The sequence below is a fragment of the Antedon mediterranea genome, chromosome 3 (assembly GCF_964355755.1).
Source record: "Antedon mediterranea chromosome 3, ecAntMedi1.1, whole genome shotgun sequence".
In the NCBI taxonomy this organism is placed as follows: domain Eukaryota; kingdom Metazoa; phylum Echinodermata; class Crinoidea; order Comatulida; family Antedonidae; genus Antedon; species Antedon mediterranea.
The window spans coordinates 28,262,327-28,275,195 of NC_092672.1; the positions used below are offsets into that span (position 1 = coordinate 28,262,327).

Consider the following 12,869-nt stretch of genomic DNA (forward strand, 5'->3'; position numbering starts at 1 on the left):
GAAGTACACTCTTCTACAATTATTAACAATCTTCTCAGAAAATCTAGATTAGCAGAACTCACTTCGTCTATTCAAAATATTCAAATAGCATTGAAATTGAAATTAAATTTAATAAAGGAGAAGTCTATTGGGAACATGCAACTATTGTTGTAACTGTATCAATTATGTTATGCATCAATGAAGATATCGTTTGGAAATTATTATTCATATTTTTTATGAGTGTTTAGGGAGTGTTCTGGTGTGTATCGGTAAATAATTGAACAATCAAATATCGATCGGCAACAATATTGTCATTGTACTCTGTTATTGATAAGTAAAAATGTCACTCACTGTTTGGAGTGAAACTGTTCTCACACTCTAAAAGAGGTGCAAGTTTTCACTCTTTAAGAGTGGTTGTAATAATGTAACCGATTGGAATAGTTCACTCTTGTGATTAGTGAAATTGTTGACTAGAGTCAATGTCTCTCCTTTAAAGCATTATCATTCAAAATCCACTATTTTGGAGTGAGTGGCCACTCAAACGTCTCACTCTAAACGAGTGGATTGTCGCTCTTTTATATATTAATAAATACATTTATTTTAATTTGACTTAATTTTCTGTATACAAAAATTCTAGTTCAAATTAATTCAATTTAAAGATGTAGGCCTATAGGCCTCCTGTGTATTGTTCTCCACGGTGAAAAATAAAAATTGATAAATCTAGTATAATAAAGTTACTCACTTAGGCCTAATGTTTTTATTTATAAAAATGCAAAATAAACGGTTAAATTCAACCAAAAAACCCCTTTCTGACAGAAAATTAGATTTTTGTTTTAAATTACAGCTTTTTTCAGGTAAATATTTTCTTTTTCAATCTATATTTTGGTGACATTAACATGGCATTTTCAACAACAAAAATGAGAGTCAACAACGTTTGTAAAACAAAAGCATCTGAGTTCAAAATAATTCTTTAAAAACAATAATGTATTGTCAACCTCCCTCCTTACAAATTATGATGTAAACATGAATACTTACAATTATAGTTAATAGAGATCTATTGATTGCTAACATATCCATCCAAAAACAATGTTAGAACCAATGCATAACTGTTCACATGGCCGAATCTCGATCAACTAAACTAACAGTAGGCCTATAGTATAAGCTACATGATATACACCTTGTAAATGTTTATTAATTAATGGTGTCTTTACTCATAATAGTGATGTGTGAAATGTATGTTTTTCTTTCACTTGTTATTAGTGAACGGTGTAAAATTGTATAGTTTTTGTTCAAAGGTCCTCAATAATTGTTTAGCCTATGTCTCAGGCTGGTTAATTAAGAACTATACGTTGTAAGTCAATATTGTTACATCAATAAAATATTGATATTATAACAACTGCGTATTGTTGCATAACGGTGGTTGCTAAGAATAGTAAATAAATAATTACCTAGGCAACGGTTTTTTTTCTAGTTGTAACCATTTATGCCCTCAACTGCATAATTAAATATAGGATGATGATCATTAGACAATGAGGTTTAATTGTTGATTAATTGTAACCTAGTCATAAATGAAATACAATGCACAGACTAAATGAATACTGTAATAATGATTTTGACATATTCCTTGTCAATTCATTGTCCTCCTCAGTGTAACGCGCGGCGTGTCAATTATTTAAAATACAACTTTCTTCTTTGAATAATAATTATTATAAACAAAAGATATATGTCGCCCTCTAGAGTTCAATTTATGTTACTTTTTTCTGCTGATGATGACAAATTGTGTATACAAAATCCAGGGACCACACCGGCCACCCACCCGAACCAAACATGCAAAGTATAAAAAAGTAGCATTCTCACTAATTAGAACAAATTTGAAGGTTTCCAGTAAAGCATTTGAAGTTTCCAGTTAGGGCAAGATAGTGAGCGATATATTTACATGGTAGGCCAGTTCTAGCTACCTATCTATCTAATCCGCAAGGCTAGGCTAGTGTAGTGGGTGTATAGGCCTAGGCCTATGTACTATGTAGGCCTAAGTATAATGTATCCTATGTCAATGACCTAGGCCTAGGCCTAGGTTAGGTAGGCTAGAGAGACCTAGCCTATGCCTAGAGAGAGGCCCCAGCACAACACAGACTACCTAGGCCTAGGCTAGTAGTAGTAGGCTAGTACCACCTTTAGAGTAAGCCCTAGCTAGCTATAAAGGATGCATGCTTGATAATGACATTAATGAATGTGGAAATAGTAGGCCTAGATTCAGAGATTTAATATAAATGAGTTAAATTTCTGAAGTATAAATGTTTTATGGGCTGTATCATGTTGTAGGTCTACTATACTATACTATTACTATATGCAGACATGTAATTACCTAGCTAGATGCCTAGAAAAATAAATGTAGCTGAAAAGATAAGGTCAATTAAGATTATTGCATTTCAAACCTCATTCTCTACATCCATGCATAATTACAGAAGAGTTAGAAACAATGTTTTTTTTTTAAATTCTATATTTACTTGGGGCCTGTTTCTGCTGCATCAAAAGTAACCGGTTAAAATCGGTGTGAATAAATTAAAATCGGTGTGAATAAATTAACTCCATTTTCTTGGCAGCAGAAACAGGACAAATTTGTGGTAACCGGTTAAAAGGCAGCGCAAAATAACCGGTTAAAAACACCAATTTAAATCGGTGTTAGAACGCCGTTTAACCGGTTATCGCTGAGCAATTCTTAGCTGCAACACGAAATAACGGTTATTTGATTGACAGTTGTGACCCCGGGTCAGATACCGTCGCATACGATGTGTGTTTTCCTCGTGGTTTTGACAGTCGAACGAAGAAGTGAACATGTATGTGGATGAATGAAATCACAAGATATGTTATTCAGTTGTGGGGGGAGAGAAAGTACGGGGAAGGATGGCAGGCAATAGAAAAGAATCACAGATAATAAATAAGAGCATTTTTGCGAAAGTAAAAGAGGAGTTTGGGGTGGAGTTCCGGGGACTACCCAAAGCTAAGCAATTTGAGGCGTTTAGTACACGCTCGCGAAGGGTATGGATGGTCCTATATAAACACCAAAACTGAAACAAAAAAGGGACTCAGAATGTTGCAAATACCTACCAAACGATAGTAGATAATGGTTAATTAATTATGAAAACTCAAATTTTATAGCAAAAATCATCCGAATTTATGTTATAAACGATGAATTTAGCAACAAAAACTTAATCCAAACGAGCGTATTTATGGCACGCCCTTAGTGCCTTTAATAGGAGAACAATGAACATTCTTACTTTGATCGTTTTACATAATATAATTTTTTAGAAAAACATCACATCGACCGAAAACAAAGGTAATCAGAGCCTTTGATAATATATTAAATATGATTTTATTAAGCATAGAAATGTGTTATTATTTATGTTAGTACATAAATATACGAAATAATGTTCAATACTCATTACTTTATTAAAGGCACTATGTGCGTGCGATATTCTATGTAGTATGACTTGGATACTCTCGTTTTATTTAAATTTTTGTGGCTAAACTCATCGTTTTTAACATAAATTCGGACGATTTTTGCTATAAAAGTTGGGTTTTCATAATTAATTAACAATTATCTACTCTCGTTTGGTAGATATTGCAACATTCTGAGTCTCGTTTTTTTTTCCGTTTGGTGTTTTGTAGGACCGCGCTCGCAAAAGACAACAGTCGTTCACGTGTGGGAAGGGCCGTATTTCATCGCCTTTGTTGAGGATAAAAATTATCCTAGGCGATCGGGCGCTGCACGACCCTCCCCATCATGTTATTGAAGGCGCCATGAGAATTAATTTTATTAGCGATGTAAGTAGGCTTTACAAAAAACAAAACTTGTAGACCTGGAGACAACATTTTATTTTTTTAACATGTTTGAGTGAGATGTTCGGCGATATAGGCACACGTGTGTACTCACGACGTCGATGTAAACAAACAGCCAACTTACTACTTCCGTCTGAGTGTATTGCATTTTGGGTAATGATGACGTTTTGCTCGACGACCACCCATAGATTTAACCGGTTATTTCGGAGCACAAATTGAGCAGAAACGCGGTCTTGTTATTGTTATCTATTTTTAATCTATTTAAAAATAACCGGTTAAATTGCGTTATGCAGCAGAAACAGACCCTTGGACTGTGTAGTAGATCCCTGGAATTTTGACATCACAATTAATTATGTGTCAAAATCTTTTTTTTTTTCAGGTATGTTCTGTAATAGATGTCTTCGTCATAGGACCTGTGTGTCTCAGGTCAGAGTTATGTACTCCTCTCAAAGTCAAAAGCTACAATTGATCTCCAGGCTACGAACACAAGCAACAAATGTCAGAACCCAGCTTTTTTCCTTAAGGATGGGCTGCCAACGAAGGAGAACTAATCCGATCTTTTTACAATTTTCATCATCTTCTTCTTCCGTTAGTTCTAAGGTTCGACTGACTGCGGATATGTATCCGGGTTTGAAGCGTGGTCCGTACGCTGCTCTGTCGGATGCCGATGCAACATTTTTTGAGGATCTTCTTCCTGGAAGAGTGATAACATGTCCGAGTGAGCTGTTAGGTCACAATACTGATTGGATGAATATATGTAGAGGTATAATAATGTATTTATATAGCAAAACTTGCACTGATAAGGGGCTAGTGTTGCCCGAAAGCTCTGCTAACTTTTCTGGCTATTTGGTTATCCGCAACGAAGTTGCAGGATAACCTCTTGTGATTGTACGAAATCATCATCATCATCATCATCTTTTTCTTAATCTTCTTTCTTTCTGTATGATTTTTGTGTAACGCTTTTCTCTAAAACTTGCAAACATAACATTTTGTTAACTATGTTAACATTTTGACATTTATGTAACGTCGTCAAGCGAAGCTTTTCATGATGTTTACAATTGTGCAACATGACGTACGCGCGATTTTCTCGTATTTAACATATGTCGAAAACCAAATAACATTTTAAAGTGAAACTTTGCAAAAGTTTAATTTATATCATGCGCTTACTTTATGTTGAAAAGAAATTGGGTGTTTTACATAAAGTTACGCGTGCACGCGCATTTAAAATTTCAAAATGCGCAAAATTAATTTATAATCAACTTTCTACGCGTTTCATGTCGTTTTAAGCATGTCAAAAATTCCCACGCGTGCGCACATTTTTAAGTGTGCGGTGCGCACGTAGCATTGAAAACGTATTTTTTTCGCGTGATTTATGTTTTTCCAGCCTTTTCTAGTGATTTGACCAAATTTTAAACAATTTCGACTTAAAGATACGTCATACGAGCACGTCGAATTGGACAATTTGCGCGCGTTTTTTATGAAAAGGTTAAAAAATTCGTTTAAAATATGCCTTTTTTTAAACAGTCGTAATTTCTAAACTAGACGGTCAACTTTTTGTGGATGACATATTCTGGAAGTAGATGAGTTGTAGATATCGGATCAGGTATTAATATGGCTAACCGGACATTGTGACGTCATCGTATGGCCACGCGAATATAAAATTTAGGATTTTTGTATCTTTCGTCATAGCTCATCACATTGAAAAGAGCGCATCTCCACTTATTCGTTTTCCATTTTCATCCCGATTTTGAAATTGTCTAGGTCAATCAACTATCTTTCGCATGAGTTAAAAATATTTTAATTTTTTTGACGTCATCATGCCTAAAAATTTAAATCACGTGTGGCATCAATTTCATCTTTACAGTAAATTTTAATCTGTTATAGCTCGTAAGAATAAAATGTGATAATCACGATTAAAACTTTTTCTGGAAGCTATTGGATTGTAGATACGAAATTATGTAAAAACGTTGCCAATCGGATGTTGTGACGTCATCATATGGCCAGTTAAATAAAAAAGGTCGTATTTTCATCTTTTGCGTCATAATTCATTACATTTAAACGAGCGCGCATCAATATTTCACGTATTCAAATTTCTTCTACACGTTAATACGTTGTTGCTGAGATAATTTCCTTTCGGAATTGCTACCTTCGCGTTTCATTTTAAAACCGTCAGACATGTTAAAAATTGCAATAAATAGCGGGTCCCGTAATTTCACCTATTCTACACTGTATGTGATATGGATACAGATTATACTGTGTATACTATATATGAATTTAAATAATAAAATTCAGCAATAACAACATATCATATTCTTCAGTTCAGGTCATAATGCCAACGTGAACACTTCCTTTTGTCCTCAACCTATCCCCTTAATGTTAATGTTGGACCACTTGCGCGGCGGATAACCAAACTCGTCAAAGTGACGAGTTACATGTCTAGTTACTTTATCGTTTTGATTTAGCTTTTCGCTTTTTTTTTTGTATCTCCATTGATATCCAGCCACTGATACCCACAGCATTGTCATTTTTTTCAGTAATTTGCCTTTGGATTTATATATCAAGCAGACGGTCCGAGTTCGAGTCTCGGTTGAGGCGACTTTTTCTCATTCTCACAGATTTCCTCATCTTTATCGTTTCAAATTAATTAATTAAAATTCAGTATACCACCGGGTGGTTTAGAATTAATGTTCTTTGCCTGCTGTGTTTATATATATAAAAGTATCTCTTCGGAGATCCCGCCTCGTAAATAAAAATACTGAAAGATGAGGGCGTATCAATTTGATCTCTGTTGCGCATGCGTACAACTGAGGACTAGTGCTGTTTCGCCATACCACGCCGAGAATGTTAAAGAGTCGCTATTCAATCGAGTAGCCATTTGTACACCTGATGCTAAAGTAATTGTCTTGCCTAAAGACACAGGCAATGCGACAAGCATGCATTTGATACTCCCGATCTCGCAATCAATCAAACTTCCAACACACTACACCATACACTAAGAGTCTTTACAGCACCCGACATGACATTCCCAGACGCTCTCCCATCTATAACACAACCAGGCCCAACATTGCTTAACTTCGGTGATCTGACGGGAACCAGTTTTCCAATGCAGTATTATAACCAATTAATTAATTTCTTTAATGCTATCATAGGCAAATCAAGGAGGAGAGTGCTAAGGCCGCCTCTCCCAACCCCAACCCCAACCCCATAATTGACCGGTAACTACTATCTATCTATTTTTCACAGACTATTAATATTATATGCTTACCAGCACTTCCCCACCCCACCCCCCCCCCCCCAAATCTTTTTAAATTTTTAGAGAATTGGAAAATCTGTTTATAATATTTTCTGCATTTTCTTTTATTTAGGTTCAAGCCAAATTATGTTGAAACCAAAGACAACCAACGAAGTATCTAAAATTCTTGCATACTGTAATGAACGCAGACTTGCTGTGGTACCACAAGGAGGTAACACAGGTCTTGTGGGGGGCAGTGTGCCTGTATTTGATGAAATCATTCTATCAACTGCCTTAATGAATAATATTATTAGCCTGGATAAAAACTCAGGTTTGTAATGCTTAACATTCATATAGAACAGTGTTAAATATTTCAGGCTGCTCTACTTAAACTGTCTGCCTTATTGTTATTACGCTTTCATTTTCTTGTGTTTTTAGAAATAAAATAAACTTTTTTATATAATCTTTATAATGTCGCTGTTCTTTCAAAACCTTGTATCTCTACTTATTGTGTTTTTAGAAATAAAATAAACTTGTTTATATAATCTTTATAATGTACCCAATTTGTCAGGAGTATAATTGCGACATTTTTAGAGAAACAGCCAATCAGAATACAGTGAGTGTTTTGCATGTTTTAGATGCTCATAAACACTTTTAAATGGTACATATCATTTTTAAACCAAACAGTAAATTTCTAGAAGAAGTCACCAAAATAATGGCAAAAACTGTAATTTTAAAATGTGAAATAACTCAAAATACCCTATATCCTCATCTATAATCCCACTTTGGGTCAAATCCCACCCCCTACCTTATGTCTGATTTCACAAACAGGCATATTCCCGGGTATGGTCCCAGTATTGACTTTGGATCTGGTTGTACACCTCTTTCTAGCCAGTTCCATTTTTCCATATCTATAATTATTTATTTATTGGAATATGTGACATTTTCCAATTTATTACACATTTACATTACAAGCACAAAATACAACAAAAAAATTCCTGTAAAATTATGTTTTGTAGAGATTCAAGGTTCTGAAAAAATAGGAGCAAATCAATATACTGTATATACAAATGTGCTGATAAAGAATACAAGTATTGACTGTGTTGAGGGGTCAAAGGTTAAGCAAATCATCAGTCATTATTATCTGTCCTATCAGATTCTACAAAATATGTCAAAAAACAGGTGGTCATTTGCATTATTGTATATATTTCCATTATCCAGGTGTTCTTGTGTGCCAAGCAGGTTGTATATTGGAAACACTTGATAACTATGTGGCTGAGAAAGACTTGATTATGCCACTTGACCTCGGGGCAAAGGGCAGTTGCCATATTGGTGGAAACGTGGCAACTAATGCTGGTGGTATCAGACTGTTGAAATATGGATCTTTGCATGGTTCTGTGTTAGGTGTTGAAGCAGTAAGTGCTATGTGATCTGAGAGATCACACAGTAAGTGCTATGTGATCTGAGAGATCACACAGTAAGTGCTATGCGATCTGAAAGATTACAAATAACATCCAGATAGTGCATAAATTGACCCTTTTGGTTTACTAATGTTGGAGATACATTTTCCACCTTTGACAAACACAAAATGTACATTAGCATATTATGACATGTGTTATCAATATTTTGATGTATTTTTATACAAATTATAGTGCCTTAGGTTTTTAAGGTGTTTTTATAAATCTCACGATATTGTGGAGTGGACACTAGTTAGTGCTGTCTGAGTTGAATCCCGACAATTGTCTTGAGATAGCGCCGGGCATAGTTTTATGGTCGTCGCGAGACGACTCATAGCGGCTCGCCGTACAACGCTGTCTTAGTTTGCCTTTACAGCTCATTCCCCTACGTTCAGAATGAACATAGGACTCACCTTTGCCTATACAGTGTGCATGTTTGGAGTGTTCCATTTTCTTTTGAAATTATAGTTTAGGAAACTAATGATTTTTTTAGGTGTTAGCAGATGGCCGTGTTATTGACTGTTTATCATCACTCCGTAAAGACAACACTGGCTATGACATGAAGCAGTTATTCATTGGTGCTGAAGGAACTTTAGGAATGATCACAGCAGTCTCCATTTTGTGTCCACAACGTCCAAAATCAGTAAACGTTGCATTTTTAGGTTAGTTTTTATTTAAAGTCATTCCATTGTGTTCCTGTGTTGAACTTGTGAAGCCGATTTTCCACTAGGCAAATTTGTTCGCACGAATCGAAAGCGTCATGCTATGCGCATGCGTATTCGAGTTTCTGTCTGTCATACTCCCTTCTTCGACGAATTCTAGTTCCTTGATTTTTCGCTTCAGTGAAATTTACTAGTTTGAATTGTTTCTACTTTTTGCGAAGCAAAATATTGCGCAACCAATCAGAGCTCATAAAATGAGCTATGACGCTTTTATGAGCACTGTTATGCGTATCGAAAACCTCTGCAGAGCCACACGAGAAACATGAATGTCGCAGCTATTCGCTCAGTGGAAAGAGAGTATGCGATTTTTTTCTCTTTGAAACATTGGATTTGCGTGACCAAAATAGTGGAAAAAAGCCTTTAGGTGTTTGAATCATTGCTTAGTCACTCAACACCTGTTTGACAACCAACACCAACATGTACCACCTATAATAGGCACATATATTAGCGCATAATGATTTAATTCGATTTGTTTATTTTTAATGACAAATACCAACCCTCTTCAATTTTGACATTTCTTGTTTTTCTTCACAGGTTGTTCATCATTTCACCAAGTTTTAGAAACATTAAAAAAGACTAAAAACTTACTTGGGGAAGTCTTATCAGCTTATGAGTTTTTAGATCATGAGTGTATGCACGTAAGTACAATATAGGGCTTGCCCACCTTTTTTTTCTGGTGCTATTAGTAGCCCAGCTTATTCCTGTTTAGTACCAAAGCAAGAATGACTGTAATGCTACCTATCCATCCCCTGAAGAGGAAGCACAACTTTGTGAGGCAATTTCTCGCATGATTGTAATCAAAATGGTACTGGGTTTGGTCTACTAGCACTCCTGCTCCCAATTAGTCATCCATTCATAGAAGCGTTGAGGAAGAAAGATTGAAATATTTGTAGAGAAATAGAGTATACGATGTTAGTTTATATTATTGTGACTATATTCATATGATGTTATGCATAGTAAAGGAAGATGATGGTAGTTGGATGTAATGATCTTGTATATCAATTAGACTGTCATGTGATCAATTGGTTAATCCATTATTTTATACATATTTAAAATTATTGTTATAAAAAAAAAAATGATATGTGTTACTATAAATTTCATAATATAAAAATATAGATATAAGTATAGTCGTTATCTCTGGACTATTGTGTAGTCACCACCAGGTAGGCTTACTTCATCAAGGCTTCTATGAATGGATAACTAGTTGGGAGCAGGAACGCTAGTAGACCAAACCCAGTACCGTTTTGATTATGATCATTTGGGGAAAAATTTCATGACAATTGGGGATATGAATTCAATGTAGCATGATAGGTTTTGAATCTGTGAACAAGCAACAAAAATAATGACATATGCCACTGTGTGTTTGATTCAATCTGAGATGAAAGATGAAAATAATTTCCCTCGGCCTTTAATATATGATGTACAATTATACAATAGTTAGTGACCAAGTACCTGGGGTTGACCAATCCTGTTGGCGACTACCCTTTCTACGTTCTCATTGAGACATCGGGATCGAACGAGTCACATGACCAAGAGAAGCTTAATCATTTGCTGGATGTCGTCATGACAGATGGAAGTGTGGAGAATGGTACAGTTGCCATGGATACCACACAAATGCAGGTGGGGTGTCTTACTTTTTTTGCGACATTCAATCAAAATTCATTTAACAAAAGTATAACGCTATAATAGTACAAATATAGTACAATAGAACTTCTCCTTTGTGACACTCCTTTTAAGGGGACACATTCTTGTGAAGCGAATGATAGGAAATATGATTTAACTCTACGGCCAACCCCTATTCAGGGGACACTTTGTTGGGTCCAAAGGTCTTCACTTAATATAGAGGTACTACTCTGTGTACATTCCCACATATGCCCAGTGTTTCAATATTTTGCTTATTTACAGAGTTTATGGGCTGTACGGGAGCGCATTGCCGAAGCTCTACAGCATGATGGCGCTGTCTACAAATACGACATCTCCCTTCCAATGGATGCCTACTACAAAATTGTTGAAGATATGCGAGAACGGATGAAAGGCGTTGCAATCCGTGTCGTAGGATATGGTCACGTCGGCGATGGTAATTTACATTTAAATGTAACTGCACCAGAACTTAGCATAAAGGTTTTAGATTTGATTGAACCATACCTTTTTGAGGTTACCGAAAAAAACCGTGGGAGCATAAGTGCTGAGCACGGACTAGGTTTTAAAAAAAAGAATTTTATTGGTTACAGTAAAAAACCAGAGGTTGTTAGCCTGATGAAAGATCTTAAGAAGATATTTGATCCTAACGGTATACTAAATCCATATAAAACAATAATGGTATAATCGCTCATTTTTAACTCTCAAGATGTCCTTATAAAATTATTTGTAATGCTCCTTGAAATTATGTGATAAGGCGAAATAAAAATATTGTATGTGTAACACATGCACAACAACAATTTTAAATACTATTACATAACAATATTATATAATATTAATTAATTTAATATTTTGACATTTTTTATAATAATATATGATCTAAAAATAAAAAATTTGATAAAAAATGTAAGTGCCTGTAACTTTGTTTTTTTTTAATAATGGACAAAATATCAACTTTTCAAAATATTGCCATATATATATATAAATCATACTTTAAATTATAGAAACAGTGCTCATATTCGGAACTTGATCTCACAATCGTGTCGAGCATAGCTCATTGGCGAAATTTCCGTATTTTTGAGTTGTATGAAAAAATGTCTCTGGCGGAATTTGAACTATATATGGCCGGCTCTCTTTCGCCAATGAGCTATGCTCAACGCGATTATGTTCTGAATAGGAGCACTGTTTCTATAATACAGTATGATTTATATATAATTTTTACACAGTGCTATGCAACACAATTGATTTATATATATATATATATTGTGTTACCATCCTCTTATAGTATAGCAACCAGTTAAAACAAAAGCGGCAAAATTTGGTAATTGTTTAAAAATATCGCTGTATAGTACAGCGATTTTTTCAAAATATATCCAAATTATCTCTAAAATATCAACTTTTCAAAATTCAATTATGCCATATTTTGTGTTACCATCCTTTTATAAAGCCAGCAGCCAGTTATGTTAAGGAATAAAAGGGTCAACATTTTGCCATTTTCTGAAAATATTTTTTCAAAAAGTTTTCAAAATATAAACTTTTCAAAATTTAATTACTATGCCATAATATTGCCATATATGTGTATATATTGTGTTACCACCCTCTTATAGAGCCATAGTAACCAGTTCTGTTATAAAAAATAAAAGGGTTGAAATTTGGCCGTTTAAAAAAAAAAAGTCAAAATTCAACTTTTCGAAATTGTATTATTATGCCATAATATTGCCATATATGTGTATATATTGTTTTTTTTGAAAATATCAATGTACTTACAGGGATTTTTTTTTTAAATAGCCAACTTTTCAAAATTCAATAATTATGCGATAATATTGCCACATATGCGCATATATTGTGTTATCATCATCTTATAGAGCCATAGCAGCCAGTTTTTATAAATTTAATTATTATGCCATAATATTGCCATATGTGAATATATTGTGTTATCTTATAGAGCCTTAGTTATTTGGCAATTTTTCGAAAATATCCCTGTACTATAGTGCAGATATT

The 12,869-nt window shown here is 34.6% G+C and overlaps 1 protein-coding gene across 2 annotated transcripts; it reads left to right on the top strand.

The window, feature by feature from the left end:
- Positions 1–1,749: 1,749 nt before the first annotated feature.
- On the top strand, positions 1,750–12,621 carry LOC140045143 (D-2-hydroxyglutarate dehydrogenase, mitochondrial-like). 2 transcript variants are annotated; one of them, XM_072089908.1, is made up of 8 exons: positions 1,750–1,918; positions 4,199–4,582; positions 7,185–7,382; positions 8,273–8,466; positions 9,002–9,170; positions 9,765–9,868; positions 10,668–10,850; positions 11,136–12,621. In XM_072089908.1, the coding sequence occupies exons 2-8, from the start codon at positions 4,201–4,203 to the stop codon at positions 11,553–11,555; spliced, it is 1,650 nt and encodes a 549-aa protein (XP_071946009.1). In that variant the 5' UTR covers positions 1,750–1,918; positions 4,199–4,200; the 3' UTR covers positions 11,556–12,621. The 2 variants fall into 2 exon arrangements, with proteins under 2 accessions (XP_071946009.1, XP_071946008.1); XM_072089907.1 differs by having other exon boundaries at positions 1,757–1,813.
- The last annotated feature ends 248 nt before the right edge of the window (positions 12,622–12,869 follow it).